General features: G+C 33.5%; 1 protein-coding gene across 1 annotated transcript in view; it reads right to left on the bottom strand.

The window, feature by feature from the left end:
- Positions 1-23,763, bottom strand: part of LRPPRC (leucine rich pentatricopeptide repeat containing) — an 88,726-nt gene that overhangs the window by 32,312 nt on the left and 32,651 nt on the right. Inside the window, exons 15-25 of the mRNA XM_028140007.2 lie at positions 20,737-20,764; positions 18,905-18,962; positions 17,731-17,837; positions 17,444-17,521; positions 17,065-17,109; positions 16,544-16,657; positions 15,420-15,550; positions 14,632-14,717; positions 13,004-13,211; positions 3,821-3,945; positions 3,227-3,333 (exon numbers count right to left, since the gene is read on the bottom strand). Coding sequence (XP_027995808.2) covers positions 3,227-3,333; positions 3,821-3,945; positions 13,004-13,211; positions 14,632-14,717; positions 15,420-15,550; positions 16,544-16,657; positions 17,065-17,109; positions 17,444-17,521; positions 17,731-17,837; positions 18,905-18,962; positions 20,737-20,764 — 1,087 coding nt within the window. The remainder of the gene's footprint in view (positions 1-3,226; positions 3,334-3,820; positions 3,946-13,003; positions 13,212-14,631; positions 14,718-15,419; positions 15,551-16,543; positions 16,658-17,064; positions 17,110-17,443; positions 17,522-17,730; positions 17,838-18,904; positions 18,963-20,736; positions 20,765-23,763) is intronic.

Raw genomic sequence — 23,763 nt, forward strand, 5'->3', positions numbered from 1 at the left:
ACTCCCCATGTTAAGTACTAACATACCCACCAGTCTCCTCTTCATACCCCATATCCTCCAGAAAATCTTACCTAATTTCCTACTAGGGAATAAGTTCTACTCTTGAACTTGCATACCTATTTATATTTATAGCAGTTAACACTTCTCAGTCTTATATACCAATTCTCTTCACATATTAATCTCATGTTCAAGGAGTTTCATATTAGCTCCCTGAGGGTTGATCTTAGTCTAATTCACCTCTCTCTCTTACTCTTTCTTTTGGAAGAAAATAACACTTTTTCTGAGTATAAGAAAAAAAAATAAAAAAAATATATATATACACACACACACACACACATATATATTTTCTCATTATAGAAAACCCAGAAAAGCATAAAGCAAAATAACAGGTATAATCCCATCCTCCTACAATAATCCATGTATAAAAATAAGTCTATGTTCATTTTAATCACTGGTTTAATCTTATCTACTACAGTGCTTCAAATCAAAGAAGCTTCATTGTAGATTTTGCTTTGGAAATTCAACCCTAATGAATCTACCCATTGGTAAGGCACTACTGCATTTTGGGGAATGATAAAAATGTTACTCAGTATTTATAATATTCTTTCATATGCTGATACAGTCCTAGCTTATTAATTTGCATTTTTCAGTAATCCTTAGAAAACTGTAAGAAAGAACTCCAGGTCTTGAATTCAATAGTGAAAAAAGCAAGTTCCCAACTTTAATTCAGCTCCAACTAACCATTTTTTAAAAAGCAACTAAAGCCGAAACCGGTTTGGCTCAGTGGATAGAGCGTCGGCCTGCGGACTGAAGGGTCCCAGGTTCGATTCCGGTCAAGGGCATGTACCTTGGTTGTGGGCACATCCCCAGCAGGGGGTGTGCAGGAGGCAGCTGATGTTTCTCTCTCATCGATGTTTCTAGCTATCTATCCCTCTTCCTTGCTCTCTGTAAAAATTCAATAAAAAATATATTAATAAATAAATAAATAAATAAATAAAAAGCAACTAAAATGTACCACAATATATTCTCATATATTAATTATGCACCTTGCTGAACGACTCTAGGAGATTGTAGGAATTCTGTAAAGCTACTCTTTAATCTTTAAGCAATTTTGTATATCCCCACTACGAAAATTCTGTCATCAGTAGACAGCCATTCCTAAATGATTACACTCAATGATGTTGTACACTGGCAAAGATTTAGAGTATTCCTATTCATTGCCTATTCATGTGAAAAGCATGTACCTTATGCTAAGCATCATATTGTGAATTATGTGGGGTAAAAAAGATAATACAACCCCTACCTTTCAGGGGCAAAGAGAATTAATATTATTGATTACTACCATAATCCAGGAAACAGGCAAGCTGCTTTACATACATTATGTGATTGAATCTTAAAAAGATAGTATACAGGGTGGGGCAAAAGTAGGTTTACAATTTAGAGTATGAGAAACAATTTATTCTTGTATTATTATTATTGTATTATTTTCCATATAGACTGTAAACCTACTTTTTGCCCCACTCTGTATTCCCTTTTATAGATGAGAAAGCGTAAAAAGGTTTAGTAACTTGCCCATTATCACACTAGCAAATAGATGGCAAAAGGAGAACTCACTCTATACCTTTGGCTCTTCCTATTTTGTCCTGCTTATTACATACAGAGACACGTGATTATCTACTGTAGAACCTTTCATCACTATTATCTGAATACCTGAGCTTAATTTCTACTCTGATCAGTGCCCTGCTAATACTGATACCATGCATACAGAGCAGCAGAACTTAATAGGCAGGCAGCTCCCCTCATAATTTCAGATATACATACTGTGCACTTACAATGAAAGAATTTATACCATTCCTAAAAAATACAAATGACCTACTCAAACTATAGAAACACCTGTCCAAGAAAGCATGTCCCACTTGCCTCTGGCAAGAGGATCAATTAAGTTATAAAACAGACAAGAAGAGAAGAAAGTTCTGAATTAATTTCAGTCCTTTTCCATACTAGACTTTTCTCTTCTTTCAAAACATCAATAGAAACTAATAATTTTATGGGTATGTATCTATGTTTTCAATTTAATGATAAGCAGTCATAAATATACAAACAAGAAGGCCAAACACCACCTCTGTGTACCATCCACCATGGGCACTTTTGGAAAAAGACACGAAGTAATAGCAAAGTATGATCTAAGAGAAACACAATTACTGATGTGTTTACAAATTTATATAATCACGTTAAATATGTTTTTAGGGTGATGTGTCCATCTTCTGGGGAATGTTTAGTTTTTTAGGGGACACAGAATTGTTTAATAGTGAAATTAATCACAATTTGTACAGACTTTATTGTTGCCCTTTCTCTGACTTATTGATTTCAGTAAGCAAAATTTCAAACTTAGATAAAATATACGAATCCCAAATAGGTCAGGTTTGTCACCTACTATTTCCCATAAGCTGCTTACCATAGTTAAAGAAAAAAAAAAAGAGAGAAGAAATTTTAAATTAAATGCCAAACAGTTGCAGACAGCACTTGTTTGGCTGATTAATTTACAGACAAGCATTACAAATAAATCTGAGTATGGACTGCAGCAAATTAAATCCCACTGCTTTTAAGAACAAAGAATTCCTTGGCAAAGAGGATTAACAACTTTATACCCAGGAATGCCAGTTTAATTTAATTGTTCCACAATCCAAGATTTATGCAAATGTCATCTTGATATATAACAGTGAATTTAACAAAGTGAAGAAATAAATTCAATATACAACTAGGCTGCCTTTTCTGAACTGTAATTATATACAACTAGCGGCCTGGTGCACAAAATTGGTGCACTTGGGGGGGGGCGGGTTGGAGGAGACACATGCGCTCCCTCAGCCCAGCCTGCGCCCTCTCACAGTCCGGAACGCCTCAGGGGATGTCTGCCTGTCTTGAGTGGAGGCGGCTTGTGGAGGCGGCTTCTGGCTGGGCGGCACTCCCCCTGCGTTGAGCGTCTGCCCCCTGGTGGTCAGTGTGTGTCATAGCGACTGGTCATTCCACTGTTCAGTCGATTTGCATATTAGGGTTTTATTATATAGGATAAAGAAACTGGCCAAGTATCTCCCCACCACCGCCCCACTATTGGGATTGAATTATATTAACATGAATTAGAACAAGTATAATTAAAGGTTAAAATTTTTAAACTCATCCTAAGACTCTAAATAACTGAACTATTAGAATACTGTAGTTAAAATCGCACCTCAATGATCTTCTTGGCCTCTTTGTAATTTCCCGTTTGTAGGAAGGCAAAGAAGAGATCATAGAGCATTGTCATTTCACCTTGTTCTTGGCTCACAAAGTCCATTGCTAGAGAAGAAAGAAGAAAACATATTAGAAGAAAAAAATAAAGAGAAATATAAAATCATTGAAGCTCTAGAAAAATACAAGAAAACTTTAAAACAATATTTAGAACACCTTAAGGATCTATGTCAACCAATTTTCTGTCACATTTCTTATTTAACTACATTTATGACATTAAGTACCTAAGATTAGCTTCAAAGAAGACTGGTGACAATAAAGGTAAAAAATCTTAATAAAGCTAGATCGCCAAGAAGTAGAACAAAAATTAATAGAGAGGCAACTTTTCAAAATGAACAGTTATTAAAATCAAAGACATTTACAATACTGAAATTTTATCTGATATTTTTCTTTTTAATTTAGAAGTGTAACAACATTTCTCTGGATGTGCTTGCCTTCGTGTTTGATTTTCTCTTCACAGCAATGCATTAAGATTAAATAAGTGACGAGGGGGGGGCGAACACCATGTACACCAAAATATTAAAAGGTGACTAACCTTTCTGAATGAGATCAGATTCGCCTTTCTCTATCAGTTTACATAAGACATCATGAATCCTCGGTAATATTTTATACTTGTTATAGCAGTCAATGCTGGTTTCAAGAGCAGTGGGTAAGTCATCCCTTGGAAACATAAAAATATTAACAATGAATAAAATGTATATGACTGAGCTTTATTTAAGGCAGAAAACCTTAAAGCCAAAATGAAAAAAAAAAAAGAGAAGTAATTCTTATATATAAATAAATGTTCAGAGTACAGGCATCATTAGCAGTTCCCTGCCTCATCTTTAATATTTTGCTTGCTAAATAGCACTTTAAAAAACTCCAAATAGATGAAGGCCTTCTTTGTGATTACTTTAAGAATACATTACTTCTAAAAACAAAGATTACTATCAAATATTTTTCTAACTACTTTTGTGTTTATGGTTCTCAATAATTCCAAATTGGGAAACCTTATTTTTTTATTTTTTAATCCTCAGCCGAGGATATATTTATTGATTTTAGAGAAGGAGGGAGAGCAGGAGGTAGGGAGGGAGGGAGAGGGAGACAGAGATTGAGATAGAGATAGAGGTTGAGATAGAGAAAGAGATAGAAACATCGATTGGTTGCCTCGAGGATGCACTCCGATTGGAGATGATCGGGCCAACAACCTAGGTATGTGCCCCGGCCAGAAATTGAACCCAAAATCTTTTGGTATACGGGCATTTCCCAGCACTTTCAACTTCACCATCATATTTTTCATACTGCTATCTTTCCAGGTAAGGAGAAAATAACCTGAGAATTCATATATGCAGAAATTTACTGTTGCTAAAACTAGAATAATCTTATGGTCAGTGAATTCTAGAAGAACTCTTAAGAGGCTTTTCATTAGAGGCTAAGCTTTTAAAAATAATTTCCAATTATAAAGTAAAGGCTTCTCTTATGTGGTAATAAGTTAATATAAAAATATATTTTCATTAAGTCAGAATTTCTTAAATAAGAGTGTGAAAATATATTCTTGTGGGTCCTCAAAACTACTTTTTCCTTTAAAAGGAAACAACAGTATGAGAAATATGCAAGACCTTAGGAAAGCTGTAAAGGTTATGTGATCCATGTCTCCAATGAACGTGTTTCCTGGTTTTGCATCTTGTGAAATGTTTTTTTGTATTTTTGTTGAAGGTTAAACATTTGTATAAATTGTAAATATATTTGGTTTATTACAGTAAAGGCTTTAGTACCAATAAAAAAAAAAGATTATGTGATCCAATTCTACCTGCCACCATCCTTTACTATTAAGTAACTGAGGAAATTAAGACACTTGGAGATTAACTGATTACTGCTAGGTGAACAGGAAGAATGGTACTACCATCAGTTCCCTGGGCCTCCCACTTTCAGTGGAGTATACCTAATTACACATTATGCTCTATTAAAAGCATTGTTGTTTGGTTAACCTAATACAGCAATACAATTTTGAATTAGAAATTAGATTTTTTAAAAGAAAGCAGGAAATGTATTTAAAAAAAAGAAAAAAGAAGAGGCATGGTTAGAGTCATGGACCAAAGTCATGACAGTGATAACTTTAGTGGAGAAAACACATTTCTCTCACACAAGCAACAGCTTTCAAAAGAAAAAAGCCTTTTTAAATTTTCTGTTGAAGCCCTAACATTTTGGTCCATTATACAAATGTTAGGTTGCCCTAGGCTGAATTACTATTTTATCTAGATTAAGATTTTAAGCTGTACTAAAAAAGTAAAATACCATGAAGAAGCATTAATTTTACTGCAATAATCCTGACACAGTGAAAAAGAGCCTGTCCTGATGGAACTCTACCTTATCCCCTTACTGGGCCCTGTTTACAGTGCATCTTCTGGCACCCCACAGAGTCATTTGAATTTTTGTCATTTGGGGTGAAGACTAAATTACAGGTTAATTTCAAAACTGCAAGTAGATGTTGCAGGCTAGATTACTGTCATACAAGAGAAATGCTACAGTAGCTACCACATATGATATAAAGCTTTATATAACCAGTATTTTCCCTTGCTTCAGACACAAGTTCAGTTACTACCTTTCTACAATTCCTTTTCATGGAAAACTACTAACATATTTTTAAGAGAAAAGCTAACACATACTGATTTTTTAAAAGTGGTATGATTTGCTTTTTCAGATCAATTCCCAAACTAGAATAGTAATGTCTCAATTGTATTTCCCCTACATTAGGTCAAAACTATCAATAAATGAATGAATAATTGTTCTGTCAATCAAAGAGACATGTTAATAGTCTTTGGTCTCCAAATATATGTGTCTGAAGATTATACATGCTCAAAACAACAACAGAAAAGACAAGAATATCAAAATGTAAATAATTCTTATATTTGTTAGAAATTTAAGTGCCAATGTTACTGCCCTCAGGTTGCCAACAAAATGAAATAGAAATCTATAATGAAACATTTTAAAAAAGCGGTACTTACGATAAAAATGAACTAATGACTAGTCTGTTCTTTCCAATCACTATTATCTACATTCTGACTTGTGGTTGGATCATGTCCCTTTAAAAAGAGAGAAGTATCCCTTCTTCATATCATTTGATAACATTATTAATTTTTCCTATTAAAGTTTAGAAATGTGGTGATGGAAATGAAAAAGTCCCTATAGTCTCATTGCTATGAAAATAGCTGTATACTCATGGGAATTCTGAATTTCAATCCCATTGATAAGTACTGCATGCAGTTCAGCTGCAGCAATGTGATACATTCCTAGAAGTGGCGATGAAAAGATTAACACAATAGCTGAACTGACGGACCTTTGGGTTCCCTCCCAGTTCTAATACTCTAATGTGAGGTTGGGTCTATGAATTTGAGCTTATTAGGTTTATCAGCTCAAATGTTTCACACCAGCAGAAAAAATAATCTCCTGAAAATACCACTTTCATTAGGCAGGATAAAGTCAGTAAGAGCAGCAACATATCAAAAGGAAAAGGTGAAAACAACTTTATGCCCAAAATGTGGGGCACACACAACACTACCAATCAGTGTACTTCTAGTTTCTGTGACCCAAAATGATTATGATTTCTTTTGTACACTTTAAAAGATTAGAATTAATTTAAAATTCTATTCTGAAACAACAATAATCTTTTCAAGAAATCTTGTGGATAACCATTAATTCTGGATTCAAAACTTTGATTCCATACTTATTTCAGTGTATTGGGGTGGGCAAAAGTAGGTCTACAGTTGTGAGTACATGAAACAGTTTTATTCTTGTATTGTTTGTTAATTATTGTATTCTATGTTTTACAACTATAAACCTACTTTTGCCCCCTCTTGTATGCATAATTCCTAAAACTTTATATACAAACTAGAGGCCCTGTCCATGAATTTGTGCACAGGTGGGGTCCCCAGTGGGGGTGGGAGGGTGGGGGATGGGACACGATCGGCCCTCCCAGCGGGCGGTGGGATGCCCTTGCCGGCCCAGGGGTTCCGTCCCGCTGATGTTCGAGCCAGTTGTTGCTGCTTTTATATCCTTTCTTCCTTGGGAGGGGAAGCAGCCGCAATGCCCAAGGCCGACTTCCAGGAGGCCAGCGGCACTGTTGGGTGGCACTGGTACATCCGGTGCCTGGCCCATTCACTGGAGATTGGACCTGCAGGACTACTGAGGGAGGGAGTGGCTGCCGCCGGGCTGGTGGACCGTCAGGACGGGTAGGTCAGCCAAGCAGAGCTCCCGCAGTGCGTGTCATAGTGACTGGTCTTTCTGTCCTTCAGATATATATATATATATATATATATACACACATATACACACACACACACACACATACACACACACATACACATATATACACTACAGGCCCAGTGCACAACATCTGTGCACTCAGGAGTAGGGGGTAGGGAGTCCCTCAGCCAGGCCTACACCCTTTAGCAGTCTGGGAGCCCTCGGGGAATGTCCGACTGACCTGACGGCTTAGGGGGAGCAGGCCTAAGCCACAGTCGGACATCCTTAGCACTGCTGCAGAGGCGGGAGAGGCTCCTGCCACTGCCACCACCACTGCAGCTGCACCGTGCTCACCAGCCTTCAGCCCAACTTGTGGCTGAGTGGTGGTGCTCCCCTCTGTGGGAGCACACTGTCCACCAGGGGGCAGCTCCTGCATTGAGTGTCTGCCCCCTGGTGGTCAGTGCGCATCATAGGGACCTGTCGTTCTGCCGTTCGGTCGATTTGCATATTACCCTTTTATTATATAGGAGATATATATAAATATATATACACATATATATAGTACATGGGTCACAAAGTGTAAAAAGTCCATTCCTGATAAAAAATTTAGTCCCTGCTTTCACAACCTTCAACTACTGAAAGAAAATCAATTACTATTACCTCTAAAAAACAAACAAAAAACTCCACTGTGATAGTTCAATGACTAGACTACCCCAAAAAATATTTCAGTGAAATGCATAAAGTAATTTTCATGAATGAAACTATATATGCTAAAAAAAACCCAAAAAACTATATATGCTACAAAATAGTAGGCAATCATTTTAAAATATTTTGATTGATGCAAATTAACTTCATATAAGCTTTATCAAAATTCTGTAAGTCTATGAAATAAAGGCAGAACAGAGGAAAGATTCTATAATCCTCAATTTTAAGAACACATATACATAATAGCCTGAGTCCAATAAGTAATTCAATCACTTAAAAGAAAGTTTTATTTATTAACATGAATAGACTCACTTTGCTCATATTAAAAATTCATTTCTGAAATCTCTAATTCAGTTTTTAAGGAAATCTGAACTTACATAAAACTACTAGAAACTTAATTTTGCATTATTACATAGAGGCAAACTTTAAGCTCATAAGGCAAACATGTTATATCTGGTTTTAAGTCCTTGTTATAAGTATGATATAATGTCCCTGAAAGAAAAACAAACACTGGACATACTTTCATATAAGGTATTTCCTGACCATAAAAATATCTACTTAAAAGTACTAGGAAACAAAGCACTCCTGACCCAAATTCCTCACTATAACTTTAAGTCACAAATGTCTTTCATATGATCTTGAATTGTTAGAACAAGAACAATCAGTGACCTCTATCTATTCACCTATCAGTAGCTTTAAACTTAGTCTCCTTAGTTATAGTAAACTTTCCAATTTCAGAGAGTATACTTAATTTTAACAACCAAAAAAATAAAGTGCTCCAACATAATGCATAAAGTATTACAGAAGTGGCAATTTACTTAAAGGGCTTACTGACTAAAAAGCTCTCAAAATCTGAAATCACTAGAGAAAAGAAGGATTTGGGGGGGGGGGCAGTTTTTAAAGGTGGGGGGAAACACCTTAACATTCTAAAAACAAACTGTTGTATAAATTTTAAGCAGATCTGCAGTTTGGAGAGAAATCAATTCAGGAGAAACCATCATCTTCACAAAAATTCTGTTAATTAAGAGAACCAACCCTTGAAAGAGCAAATTTTTTTTTTCTGTTCATCATCTATAAATGAGGAATCTTCAAGGAGACTGGTGTTGCAATTACAACTAATCCTTCCCAAAAAATTAACTGTGTTGAAGGCTTTGTAATTTCCCTAGGTACAATTTAGCTGTCACTTACTTTAAAATTTACTCAAACATGCATTCCGAACAGCACTAACTAACTTCACATGTCAAGTGCTTTCCAGCCAATTGAGTCTAAACTGGAAGTCGGTGTTAAACAACTGAATGATTAGACAAGATAGCTCATTTCCCTGCTCTTTTGTTCAGAATAAAATGCCACATTTACATTATCAGGCTCAACAGGATTTTCTGACAGAGGGAGAAAAAGCCCTACTGAACACTGTCCGCACTAAGCACATGAAGCCTGTCATTTACCAATCATCCTTCAGAAAGCAATAGTCAGGAATGTAACTTAATTACGACCCAACGATCCTTGACGAAAAATCATCTTATCACTGTCCTGTCCCCCTAGGGCAAATGAAACACATTTGTCCTTTGGCACTGATGATGCTAAATTCTTAATTGCAATAATGGAGTAAAAGAGCCAAACCTCCTTAATTTCCTTTCAGCACATAAAGAGTTTTATTCTAGAAGGCAAGCATTCCCACAAATAATAAAAGTATCCAGTACAAATGAAGATGCTAAAATTGAAGGGGAGTGTATATGACAGAATAACCAGCATTTAATAAAATATATTTCCCATTTATGTAACATGTTAAAGTGTTACAGTGAGTTTTAAAACATATTGCTATCTACAGAAATTATGACCTTTTTATGAAAAACTCAAGATTAATTTATCAAGACTCTGAGAGGATTACATATAGAAAGTCCATGATTCATTTAAATGAAATGTATGTGGATACATACAGATTATAGCACAAATCAGCACAGAAAAATCCTTACTGGAAAGCAAAAAGTAATGCTTCTTTGATCAGTTTTACTAAATAATCCAGTTAAACAGCTTGAGATATTTTTCATATGCAATGAAACAAAAGTAGATCCAGCTATAAAACAAGTGAATCTGAAACTGCATCAAATTCTTATGCCTTTAAACCTAATGGTCAAGATTTTATTAATTTCATTTTCTTTACCATTGCAAAAAGACTAATCAAAAACTCTTTTAACCTATTTTAAAGCATTTCTTTCTTCCTTAATATGGAGGACTCAGGTCATTTCCCAGAATCAGGCATGATCTCAATTTTTAAAAATGTAAATAGCCATAAAAGAAAATGTTTAAAATAACATTCATTTGGACTACATGTAGACACATGACTTGGAGAACAATCCTAACATAAAGGAACACATGAAAATGTTCAACTCTGCATATTTTTCTGTTCAACACAAATATTATCATTTTGATAATACAGAAGCAGATTAGTTTATCAACTTGTTTATAATTGGGCAAACCTGTTGTTATTTTGGCAAATAAATAAAAGCAAAACTTATTATTTTCCATATCCATAAAGCTTTTTATATATTATCCAAGTAACAAAATGACAGTGTTAATTTCTCCCATGTTTTTTCTAATGTTGAAAAAGTCAGCTCAAAATTAAAATCTACTGAATCTTAAACATCATCTAAGGAACTCAATCTCATGAATTTTTTCCAGAATTACAATGTGTAAGTAATAGCCTCTTTAGAGTCACTGCAATGACATTCCAAAAAAATGCTTGCCTTTGAATGAAAGGATGAAGATTTTGTACTATGTTCTGGAATGTTTTTCGTAATTTTATCTCAAGTTTGAATAACTAAGACTCATTCCCTAGTTGAGCTCATAACTGCTGAGGTCAATTACATTATATTACTAGGATTATTAACTAGTATAGTTAATCCTAGTATTGCACTTGTCAAGATTCTGAATTAGCTAATAATGCCCATTGGTTGGGGAAAACACATTTGGAAAAAAGTTTCAAAGTCAATTTTTTCCTTTAACTTATCCCCAACTAAGAGTGCTGCTACTGTTTTCTGCAATTTATAAACATGAAATTTCCTGTCTCCTTTTTATTATTCTCATGACTCTAATAAAACAATCATAAAAACCTTTTAAATTATGATAGATGAATGTGAAAGATCTTGTCATGGAGACTATCTCTACAAAGCAAAGATAACAAAAAATAAAAAAAATAAAAAAACCTTGGGCAAATAAAAATAAAGGTAATAATTTCTCTATGTATGTGAAAAGCGTAAGAAATCATTAAAGAAAAGATGCTAATTTAGATTTCTCTAGTCCAATTAACAGGGACAGCCAAATTTTACTGGGACATACAATTCTCTGGCTGTACTGTATAATCAAAAGCACAGAGAAGCTCCAGGTTAAGTCTGAAACCCATGGTATTTCCATGTTCCCTTGGGTAAACTCTTCTTGGTTCATGAGCCCCATCTGCAGACCTGTTTTGGAAAACTTTTATGTCTCCTCTGTCTTCAAAGTATTTCTATTTGTAAGATTCTTTTCTACCATGGCCTCATTTTTGTTAATTATTTTATTTTTGCTCAATAGTGGAGAAGGGCCTAAATTTCTGGGCACTGGGCCCATTCTTTCAAATCCCTATGCAGAGCTCTACATGCAATTTGCAGAGATGGGTCTTTTTTAAACAATCAAAAAATTCTAGTAGGAAGCATATTAATTATAGGATTTCTATATAAAGTTGGCTGTGAACCTGAGAACTCAATAATACAGTAATTGTTTGAATCACTATTTCTTTAAAAGGATGCAATGCTGAGACAGTAAAGGTTAAGATTTGGCCAATCATCTAACTTGATAAACTGTTTTTTTAATAGCATGGCAAAGGAATTATTTCATAAAGCATGTATGTGAGTGTATATGTGTATACATATATATTTATATACACATTTCCTAACATAAAGATATTTTTTTATTCTACATTTTATATTCAATTCTAAAACACTCATTATATTTAATTATACCCCCTAATAAATAAAGGAAAATTACCAGAAATTTGGGGAAAATATAAGAACATTAAGATGTAGCTTTCATTTTCCTCCTGGCATTGATAGGACAACATCCAAACTAAAATCAGAAAGCCCCAATGAGGAAATAAGCAGATTAAAAACTGCATTAAGCCATGGAAAAGATGACAAAAGAGTTAAGATCTAAGAAATTAAAAAAACAAACACACACAAAAGGAAAAGATAATAAAGGGTACTTAATCATCATTACAAGAGAGTAGGTTGATTTCATGATTTGCATTGCAAATAATACTTTAAATTGGACACTAACATGAGCATTTCAAAAAAATTCATCTCACAAGGCACAGAGACAACTTCTACAACAGAAAAACTATATTGGTACAGCAATTAAAATACCATTTATAGAAAAGGAACACTGAAGAAATGCTGCCACACTGTTACTGATTAACAGTCATGATGCATAATCAAAAGCCCCTAGGGAATCCTTCTTTCTTACACTTATTATTAATTAACACTTATAAGGCTCAAAACTGGAAAAAATTCGATTAGATTTCATGCAATATTATCATGTGCCCTACAAAAATTCACCATAGACCATCCATCAGAAGTAATCCACAGGACCATAGAGCTGCTGGTGAGTTTAAAGGTCACCTAGTCCATGTGTCCTCTTAGTCTTGGCAAATAACCTTCAAGGCTTCCACAGCACCACAGAGTAGTGACAAAGTATAATCCCCAAATGATTAGACTCCTTCTTTTAATGCCAACATATAAAATTCAAAATTCAATTAACTTACTTTTCCAGATATAGAGTGACCAATGGGGAACATATGTTGATGGTTGGTTTAATTAACCCTAGAGTGATGATGGCTTCATGTAACTGTTTTACTGTTTCAGTTTCACCTCTTAAAGCTGCGCCATTTAGGATGTGAAAAAAGGACAAAACTGTTGTATCTTTGATAAGAACATCCTTCTCTTTCATTTCCTTTAGAATGTTAATAGCATCTACAACGAAGGAACACAAAAGACCCTTAGGTAATTTCATGTAGGGAAAACAAACTGCTATTAAAACAGCATTTCAAGCCCAGCAGGAATGTAAATTCTAGTGTATAATGCCGATTTCAAGTTAATTACTACTTGCATTTCTAAACGAGACTACAATTATAAATCCACAATAGCATGGTTTTATCATTTCTCTGCAACTTTGACTACAAATTATAGATAGGGACTGTGTGCCCACTTTGCACCACATAACCCTGTACAGTCTGCCCTATAGCTGTTAAGATCCTCCTAAATGGATGCTTTTATCGTTCAGAGCTAACATCTGCTAAATCACACCATTGTTTCTTCAGCAGATGGCTTGTCAGGAAGCCAGATAATAAAGATGTGTTTACACTGTATATACAGGCAGACTAATGGTCTGATACCGATAGGGCCTGTTTGCTATGTCGATACTAATTAGCCAAGCAGAGCCAATGAAAGCTTTCCAAAAGACTGCATGTTAATACATTAGATTCATTAAGCTTCATTAGGAAGGCAGAAACAAACATTTTAGGATATGGAATAAGTGCATTTTTATAATGTTGCTCTTAATTATTGCACAGGCAAAATGTTTTGACCGCTTTACAAAAAGTGATTTTTAAAAGCAGCTAATCATTATAAAGAATTTTCTGTGTTAGAAAGGCTTCCTAGGAAAAAAAATTCAATTTTTATATCAAATAGTCTCTCCATACATTTTTCATTATAAAATAAGTTTTTAAATCTCTAGAAATAAAAGGAAGAGAGGAAGGCTGAAAAAGAAGTTTCAAAATAAAACCCAATGAGAAAGTTAAGAAACAAGCAAATAGTAAGAATATATCAAGTGTAATTAATTATATTAGGCTTAGCATTAGCATTATCTCAACAATGAGAACATTAGAGTATGCACATCAGCTATATATCATCTAGGCTTTCTCTAAAAACTTCTAAATAAAAACTTGTTAAAGTGCACATTTGGTTAATGTTATCAAAAGGTAAGACAAAGATTGCTGCAAAATTCATATTCTAAAATAAAGGTTATGTTTATAAGTTTTATGTTCAGCCTTCAGACATTTTAAAGCAAAAACAAAGCCATTAGTGCAGGCATATAAGCAAATTGTTCCATAAGCCAAGATCTTCAAACTCAATCCAAACAGCAATGCTAATAAAAACTAGCTGCAGAAATGCAAAAAGCACTGAGCTGTGCAAATGTAAATGACAAGCTTGCCAATCCATTAAAACTAATGGCCTACACTGTCCATGCTGCTCTGGTTAGATTCACATGCAAATTTGTATGCAAAGTGTTCAAGCACTTTGCAGGACATGATATACCATTAATATCAATTCACATGTTATTCCAGTGGCAAGAGACTTGCATCACATATCTCCTTTATATGCCCAGGCTTACCTTGGAGTTTGCCATGTTTTCCCAATACTTTTACAAGGCCTAGATACTTGCCGGTGTCAAGGACAGCAGATGAATCTAAACGGTCACTAAAAGTTAAAAGCCAAATTTATATTATGTTAAAAGTCAACTAACTACACAAAGAACAGCAATATCCATTTTTATCACTTATCAGATAATCTGAATTGTTACTAATATTGGCCTCTACATTTCAGTTAAGGTTTATTTTTGAAGCCATATTCACATTCACTTCTTATATTCAAAATGAAAAAAGAAATAAAACTCTAGCACTACATATAAATTACATCACTCTATCAGCAAATGATAGGAACTGAAGGAACTCTTGCTTCGTAGCACTCTAGGTGATCCCAACTTTGTAATGAACATTGAAATACTCAAAGAGACATATTTTTATTTGATAAATCTATCAAAATGAGACACCTAAAGATACCTGAAAAATGGACAGAATTTTGTTTACACTACAGTATAAAAAGGAGACTGTTTAACAAGCCTTATAAAATAGTTACCATCACCACTGTTGTGATATGCAGTTGTATAAATTGGGGGAGAGGGGGTCTTGGCTTTAAAGGAATAGAATGTCTTGTACTTAGACAAAGACTCTTTGCTGAAAACAAGCCATAATTAATCAATGAGTTTTATATTATGCAAAAACACTGCCAAAAGAGAATTTTAAAAATTATATTACATAAGAGAGTAATGTTCAAACTTCATGATCCATCAAGGATAGTATCAGCGTTAACGCTGATTTGTTTCAGTGCCAGCATACTCACAATTCTTGTTTCAGGTTCAGTGCATCTTCTGCATTATCATGTCGACAGCACAAATTTATTAAAGCTGCATAGCCACCAATAACCATGTCTGATTCATATTTTGCTTTCAATTCAAGAGCTTTTTGCATGTTCTAAAATAAAGGATAGACATGAAAAAGAATAAATATAAAAGAAAATACAAAATTTCTTGTTTTAATGTTCAAAGTGTAGAAAAAGTTACTCATGCTTTAAAAATAAATGGATTCATGTTATTTACTTCACCTTGTTCCTTAATATTTTCATTCACCTATTGAAAAACAGGTAAGACATATATGTCGGATTTAAAAGATGTTATCTGTAATGCAAAACAGACCACTATACCAAATTTGATGTTTTAGTACTGTATTATAAAAAGGACATCCCAGATTAAATATATACCAAGCCACCCCTTACTCACAGTCTAATTTCCATACACTGAAAATGTATCATTGCAAAGTTCCTCAGAGTCTAGTTTAATATCCAAGTAATGTGAAAAAATATTTTGGAATTTAACAGTACCATGTTACAATCTTAAAGCCCATTATATCTTTTCCCCAAAATCACAGGCATACAACCAAATCATATTGAACTAGAAACTGAAAAAATCTAGTGATATGCCACAAATCGCAGACACACACTAAAATAAACACAAAGTACAGCTGGACGCCTGCTGAAAAAAAGCAAGAGACCCTTTATCTCAGAAAGAGCTTTTTTTCCAGCAGGAAAATGGAATTTCAATCCCTGCATTAACAATCTAGTAATATTTGACTTGCAAATGACTACTGCATGTATCAGTTGCTTGACAATCTAGATATAAGAGACCGGAGCCATGGCTTGAAAGGACATTTGGCATGTATGATAAACCTATCATGGCTGTTACTATCATTCACTTTGCAGATTATTGTAAACAAACTACAGCAACCTGAAAACATGCCATTCAAGGTGTAGTGGAAATTAGTTAACCTTTCATTTAATTGCATTCTTCTCAGGCAAGATGTATAATAATCATAAAAATCACAAATATTCTATTTGGCTTTGCTTATACTTTTATATATAAAGAATTTTTTACCTTAGTAGCATATTTTGAATATTTAAACAAATATTACCTCTTCTGAACAAAGCACTAATATGAGTTGCTTTAGGATATCTCCTACAGGTTGATTTTCAGCTTTTAGTTTTTCAAGTGTAGACTCCAACTCAGATGATGAAACCTTAATAGGCTACAGAAATGGAAAGAAAAAAGGAAATTTACCACAAAAAGGAAAAAAGGAAAGAAAATGTACCCCTTGCCACTCTTCCATTTATTTACTTACTTACTTACTTACTTACTTATTTTTGCAACTCTTCCCTTTAAATTGACCTTTCCTAAATGTCATAAATGCTATCAAGAATATTAATCTGGGGATCTGTGAATGGATTCTAGGGGTTTATAAAGCTCCTGAGATTATATGCAAATTTCTTAGATGGGTTGATTTTTCTGAGTTGGGAAATAGCTTTTACCAACTTCTTTCTTAGAGTTATACTGACGGCAAAATGTTAGGAACCACTGATTTTATAAAAACAGTCTAGAATTTTCATTAAATTTTGTTTTTATAGTAGGTAGTATCTACTCAAAAAACCTACTTACTTTTTGAGAGTCTGTCTTCTCTCTTTCAACCAATATATGAACATCCTAAAATTGGGATTTAAATTAGAATTAGAAAACACATGGAAAAATATATTAGCAAATGGCAAAAGCCAATTTTGAAAGTTTCACATTTTACTGCTATTTTTCCATCTTTTCAAAAATTTCCATAAATTCTGTCATATTTTATTAACCATTATAATAAATGTTTTAAATGAATTCTTCAATATATAAACAGTATTTACCAACAATCAATGAAAAAGCCTTGTTTTGTCATTTAAATAAATTTTCTTGTACTACACATCATATTTAAATAAAATTTTAATGTGATTTTATATATAAATTAAGCATTTTAAAAAGTTAATTATTAGTTTTCACACACCTTAATCAATTCAGGAACATGGTAGCTATCCAGTAGATTACGAATGCCTCTGTAGATATTTTCGGAAATTTTTACATTCTGTGCAAAAGGAGGAAAAAAAAAACATTCAGTTTTAGACAAGCAAACTGAAATTGGTCTAACAGAAATTATCTCAGACATAATTTAAGTCTCCAACTCCTGTATGTCATTGAGAAGTGGTCTGGTTGTACTTAAAAGCAGCAATTTCAAATCTAATAGATACATGTCAGGCAGGACAGGCATTATATAGCAAAAAAATGAAATGGTACCATCTCCTTCAGCTGATGGAAGTATTGTCTCAAACGCTCCTCCTTGGCCTGTACCTCTAAGTCACTCATGCTGTCAATCAAGTTATAAAGAAAATAGCCAACAGCTTCTGTGGAAAAAAACAAGAGAAAGCATTCCACTAAAATTACTGAGACTGTCATGTTATCAAGATTAATTTATAAGAAATCATTTTGGTGTGAGATGTCACCCTGATGAGAGGCTCTGAAATGGCAACAATGATCACTGAGGCATAGAGATTATGTGGTTTGGGAGCACATATCTAACTGGTGAGTGAAAGGAATATTAATTATTTTCAGACCGAGTGACAGCTTTTCAGTACTGAATCTTACTTCAATCTATTTTTTTCTACCACTCTATGACAGAAGTGGTCCTGCCCAAGGCCTTACTTCTTTCCTGTCCAAATCACAATAGTGAGAATAAATAAATGCCTTATACACATTTCTATACTAATTTTTTATGGGCAACATTTAGGAAAACATAAAATTTAAAAGGATTGTTAAATGTTGAGTATAGAAAGTTAAATAATTTTAATAAGCAGATACAGCAATCCTGTGGAGAGCTGCCTATTAGCCAATGAAAAACTAAGATTAGCAAAGATGTTTTATAACAACAGTAATTTTTCTATGCATTCAAGCATAAAATGTATAGGGCCATGTGTTAATACCTAGAAAATCCAAACTTTCAGGAAGGGTACCTTCTTAGAGAAAACCCTATATTCTAGGCCCCATTATATAAAAATAGTGAAATAATTAAATGTTAGATAATGTAATAAATTATACCTAAATGAAAAAAATCTATCAAGACCTCTGTACTACTTTATATGTTTTAAATTAACACCTATAAGACATTAAAATCACATAAACACTAAGGATTACAAATTCGTAAGCCTACTTTCATCAGTGCTATATAAGAAGCATTTCCTCAATTCCTAAAAAGAAAAGGCCTCCAAATCCTGTCTTTTAAGAAAATAATTATGACAAAACTAAACAACTCATAGATCTCAAAATGTTGTGGTTAGCAATATAAAGATAAACCAAATGTTTTCAAATTTCACTTTCAAAAAGAAAATGTTTATTGCTGTAATCTTTCTAGCCCATCAATACACAGAAGAATGAATTTGTGGATAAGTTACAATCATCGAAATTGAAACGCTACCCATTGGTCCTTGAGGCTCCTGGCAATAACGTTCATCCTTGTACAACAGTTCCGTTATCTGTTAAGAAAGAAAATTCGTGCATTGCAGCAAGAGAAGCAAACAAGAATAAATGCAATCTGAAATTGAATTCTTGAAATAATAAAGCTTTCCCCCAGTAAGATATCATTCTATATCACGGTAATTCAACACCACCCCCACCTGCCAAGGAGATTGTTTCGTTCTTAAATAATAGGTTTGTCTTTTAAAAACAAAACCAAAACAAACCCATGTTGAAGGAAAACTGCAATGTGTTTTATGAATGTCACTAAGAAAAACTCTAAACTGATTTGTTTATATATTATTTTAAATGAATTGCTATATATTTACCATATAGGAAAGAGCATATAGGAATTATCAACCAATATTTTTTCTCATCATATTGTTTTGGGTCTTACTGAAATTGGACCAGTTGCCTCCTTTTAAGTGAAGTATTACAGAAATTATAAAGTAAAATATCCAGACCATTTATTGTATTTTAATTTTTAGTTTTTCAACAATCTTTTCCCAGGCATTTTAATGGCATTAAAACAAAAGGGGCCAGAAGTTCCAATATGTTTATTCTCATTGATTCTTATCAATTGAATACAAAAACACATACACAACACTTATTCAAAATTAATTCTGCTGGCAAATTTTTAATTAAAAAAAACAACACACCAAATATGTATTTTATGATGAAAATGATTACAAAATCTATAGCATGACTTGCAATTTTTGAACACAATATTTTCACTATATATCCTTGGGCGGAAGATAAAAACAAAAACATATAGTTGTTTTCCAAAGTGATATGAGGAATCATGAACTAAACTATGCTTTGTGTATTCTGAAACTAATTTTTTTTTTTGCTCTTCAAATAGTACCTGGCATATTATAAGTGTTAACAATTCAAACTGCAGTTAATTCTACTATTTATTTGCTAATATGGAAAATGAGATAAAATTAACCATATCCCACTTCACTCCACCATGAAAATCATGCTGTGGTTAATGGCAATTCAAAAGATAGAAACTGTTTAAAAACAAAGCAAAACAATCATCACCTACAAACTGTTTTCAACCAACACAGACATATAGAAGATAGACAATACATTCTATCAGAAGTTGTAGCCATACATTAAATAAGACAGCGACATTTAATACCAAATTTTGAACATAGACACACTGAATAATGAATAAACCAATAAAAAAACCTTTCTAGTGTAAAGATTCCTTACAAATGTAACTATCTCCACCATATATTATAACTGACTATACAGTTTGAATAGCAGCATAATACTAAAAACAAAACTGAGTAAAATTTAGGTTTAAAAAAATATTTAAAATAATTTGATTTTGAAAATCAAATTAACAATGCACATTCTGATTTTATTAAGATACAAATATTTCTTGCAATTCAACATAAGGATAATTGTACTTCCTGCATAAAAGCAGTTAACCTCTTAAAAAGACAAGTTTAAAATTGGTCTTTATGTCATTCACACATATATACACATACAAATATATCTGAATGCATATTTTAAAATTAATTATTAAATCTGTATGGTCAAATATCAATGCAATAATGTTTATAGTTGTCCTTTGGAAAAATTAAAAACCTTATGAAGAATTTAGGAAATGGATTGCTTCAATAATAAATTTCATGATCCAGGAAGGCAGTTTTAAAACTACTAAATTCAAGATTCTAAACTCACTAACTTATAATAATGTATCACATATGTGTATAGCATAACTCTTGCTCTTAATAGCTTTTTATACATCACCTTAAGATTTGCTGTATTAGAAGTACTTACCTTACTCCAAAGATTTATATTCATAGACCTGCAGAGGGCAGCAAAGGATTGAAAATAAACTCAGCGGTTTAAAAAACATTTTAAGTTAAAGCGAACTACCAGTTATTATATGTAATGCATACAGATCAAAGGCTTAAAACAAATAGGTAAATAAATGTTTCCAAAACCAAGTTGAATTTTCAGGAGAAGGTAATTTAGAAAGGTTGACTCTCACTGACTTTGAACCCTCAAAATACAAGTTAGTTTGGGTAAGAATCATTAAGTACCATCCCTAAAATTTTAGGGAGTTGAATGGAGCAAAACATTTTCATGTTCTCTAAGTGTTTGCCCACAGACTGCTTATTACTTGTAATGGTAAAGATAGTAGCCATATAATGGAGAAATCAAACATCTTCACCTGGTGATAAAAATTAACATCACTAATGAGATGCTGATGGACAATGTGTGTTTTTAGATTTAATTCCCCAAGGAAACATCACTCCTGTGGCATTTCAGGCAGGATGTGTAACCTGAAGCTAATCATGGGGAACCATCAATGAGGAACATTCTATAAAATAACTGGCCTATATTCTCCAAAAATGTTAACGTCATAAAAGACAAAGGCTGAAGAACTGTTTCAGGTTAGAGAAAATTAAAAAGACAACATTCATCCCTGAACTGGATTCTGTACAGCGGGGAGGTGGGGAAATACAAAAAAGAAAATAATTGATAAAACTGACACATAAACTATATTAGACAAAAATATTCAATCAATATTGTTTCCTGAATTTGCTAATTGTGCTGTAGTTGTATAACAGAATAACCTTTTTCTGTGGAATTACATACTGACATATAAGGGTCATGATATATGTGCAACCTAAGCCCAAACAGTTGCGAAAAAATAAATTTTCTGTATCTATGTGTATACTAGTATGTGTATAAACAGACTGACAGACGGAGGGAATGAATAATGATAATGTGTCAAAATGTTAAATGTTAATAAATGGAGTATGCAAGAGTTCACTATACTATTCTTGTAACTTTATGTAAATTTGAAATTATTTCAAAGAAAGCAAAAAGAACAGCTTATCCAAATTTTGCCTGTTTGATCTTATACTACTTCTAAGTTTTGTAAACGTAGTTTGTAAGCTTTGCATATTTAATTCAAATATATAATCTACCTTAAGACTATGTGTTTTAATTGTAATTTTGCAATGTAAATATAATTTATATATCATAATTATAATATATTTCAAAATAAAAAACAAATACATGTTCCATGCCCCTCTAGAACCCTCTTCCTTATGAAGCACATTAAGAAATGGTTTTGAAAAAAAAAAAAAGATGGAATGAGACATCAGTTAACAGAAATGATAAACTGACCTAAATAAAAATTGTAACCCTAAGCTGTAGCAGGAAACAACCTCTCAAATATCACAGGAGTTTTCATCTCACCCACCCCTCCACTGATTACAGAGCAGCCTCCTCTGACTACCTGACATTTCCATATGCCAGAAAAGATCTTTTTTCCAAACAGTAAGTGAAAGAAGAGCGAGAAATCAAGATATGAAGATAAAATAAAAACCTATACTGATAAAAAATTAAGCATCTTTTTTTGGTTAGGTTAGGAACAGCTTTAATTCCAAGGAGTCTTAACCTGTAGAGGTCTATCACATTTAAGGAATGGCTGGGGAGAGAGTAGAAATATCAGAGTTTTTGAGGAGGCCAATGTCCACAAGTGTACAATATTAAGTGGCAAGACTTGCAGTTTGTCACCTTTTCTGTATCATGTACCCCTTTGAGAATTCGATGAATTTTTTTTTCCTCAATTACTGTTAAGTTTGTCAGGTATGATAACACTACAGTGGTTATTTTTATTTAAAATAAATTCTGAGGCAGCTAGTTGATGTTTCTCTCTCATTGATGTTTCTAACTCTCCCTCTCCCTTCCTCTCTATAAAAAAATCAATAAAATATAATAAAATAAAATAAATCTGAAATGTAAAGTATTTATAGATAGACTAATAAGTATATAATTTAAACAGTCCAGAAAAAAAGGGGGTGTGGGGATGGAGGTGGGTTGAAAAAGGAATAGATGAAACAAGATTGCCAGAATCTTAACTGCTGAAGCTGGTTGATGGGGACTTGGGAGTTTGCCATTTGTGAATGTTTAAAAATTCTAGAAAAATAAAAAATAAACACATACCAACTCTTGTCTAAATTTTACATCTCTATTCTAACTCTCAACATCAATCAATAAGCTATTTTGCCCTGGCCAGTGTGGCTCAGTTGGTTGAGTCTGTGCACCATGAGGTGGCCAGTTCAATTCCCGGTCAGGACACATGTCTGGGTTGCGGGCTTGATCCCCAGTAGGGGGTGTGCAAAAGGTAGCAGACATAATCAATGTCATTACAATCCATTATCTTGGCATTAATGTAACCTTCTACTTCATTTGATGCTGAATCAAATATTAAAATCCCTTTGTCAATACATTCAGTACATCTATTTAATAGTCTCTTACTATAAGCTTCGCAGGGCTGTGAGTGGGTAGGAGAAAACTGAGGATTTAATGGCATTTAACTTGGTGACTTCAATAGGACTAGCAACAGAAACCTGATTTTTTCCCCCAACATATTTTTGAAAAGCAGCCCCACTTCAACAGTAGACTCCCACCTGCCAGGTTCAGACTGTTGCCAATGGGTCAGAAATCCCTCCTTAGATCACAGAGCTCTTTCTCGTGGACTATGAAGACCTAAATGCCTCCAAGGAAATTCTGAAGCATTTCTCTTTTTGAAATGTAATACTCCCAGCTAAGTTGTGACCTAGCTTCAGTGACACATTGTCTCCTAGAAGTGACTCAATATTTCTAATGGTGGCTTTCAGTAATATTTATATATATAGTATACTGTCCCATTTCTCATTTGAACTTTGTTCAGCTAGCATTACTGTTGGGAGAAAAGAAAGTCTTATTCATACTAAACTTTTTCTTGCCCTTGATTTGACATAAGAATTTGCTAACTTTATCAGTTAGATCTAAATGCCCTTTAAA

Source organism: Eptesicus fuscus, chromosome 16, assembly GCF_027574615.1.
Source record: "Eptesicus fuscus isolate TK198812 chromosome 16, DD_ASM_mEF_20220401, whole genome shotgun sequence".
Classification (NCBI taxonomy): Eukaryota; Metazoa; Chordata; class Mammalia; order Chiroptera; family Vespertilionidae; genus Eptesicus; species Eptesicus fuscus.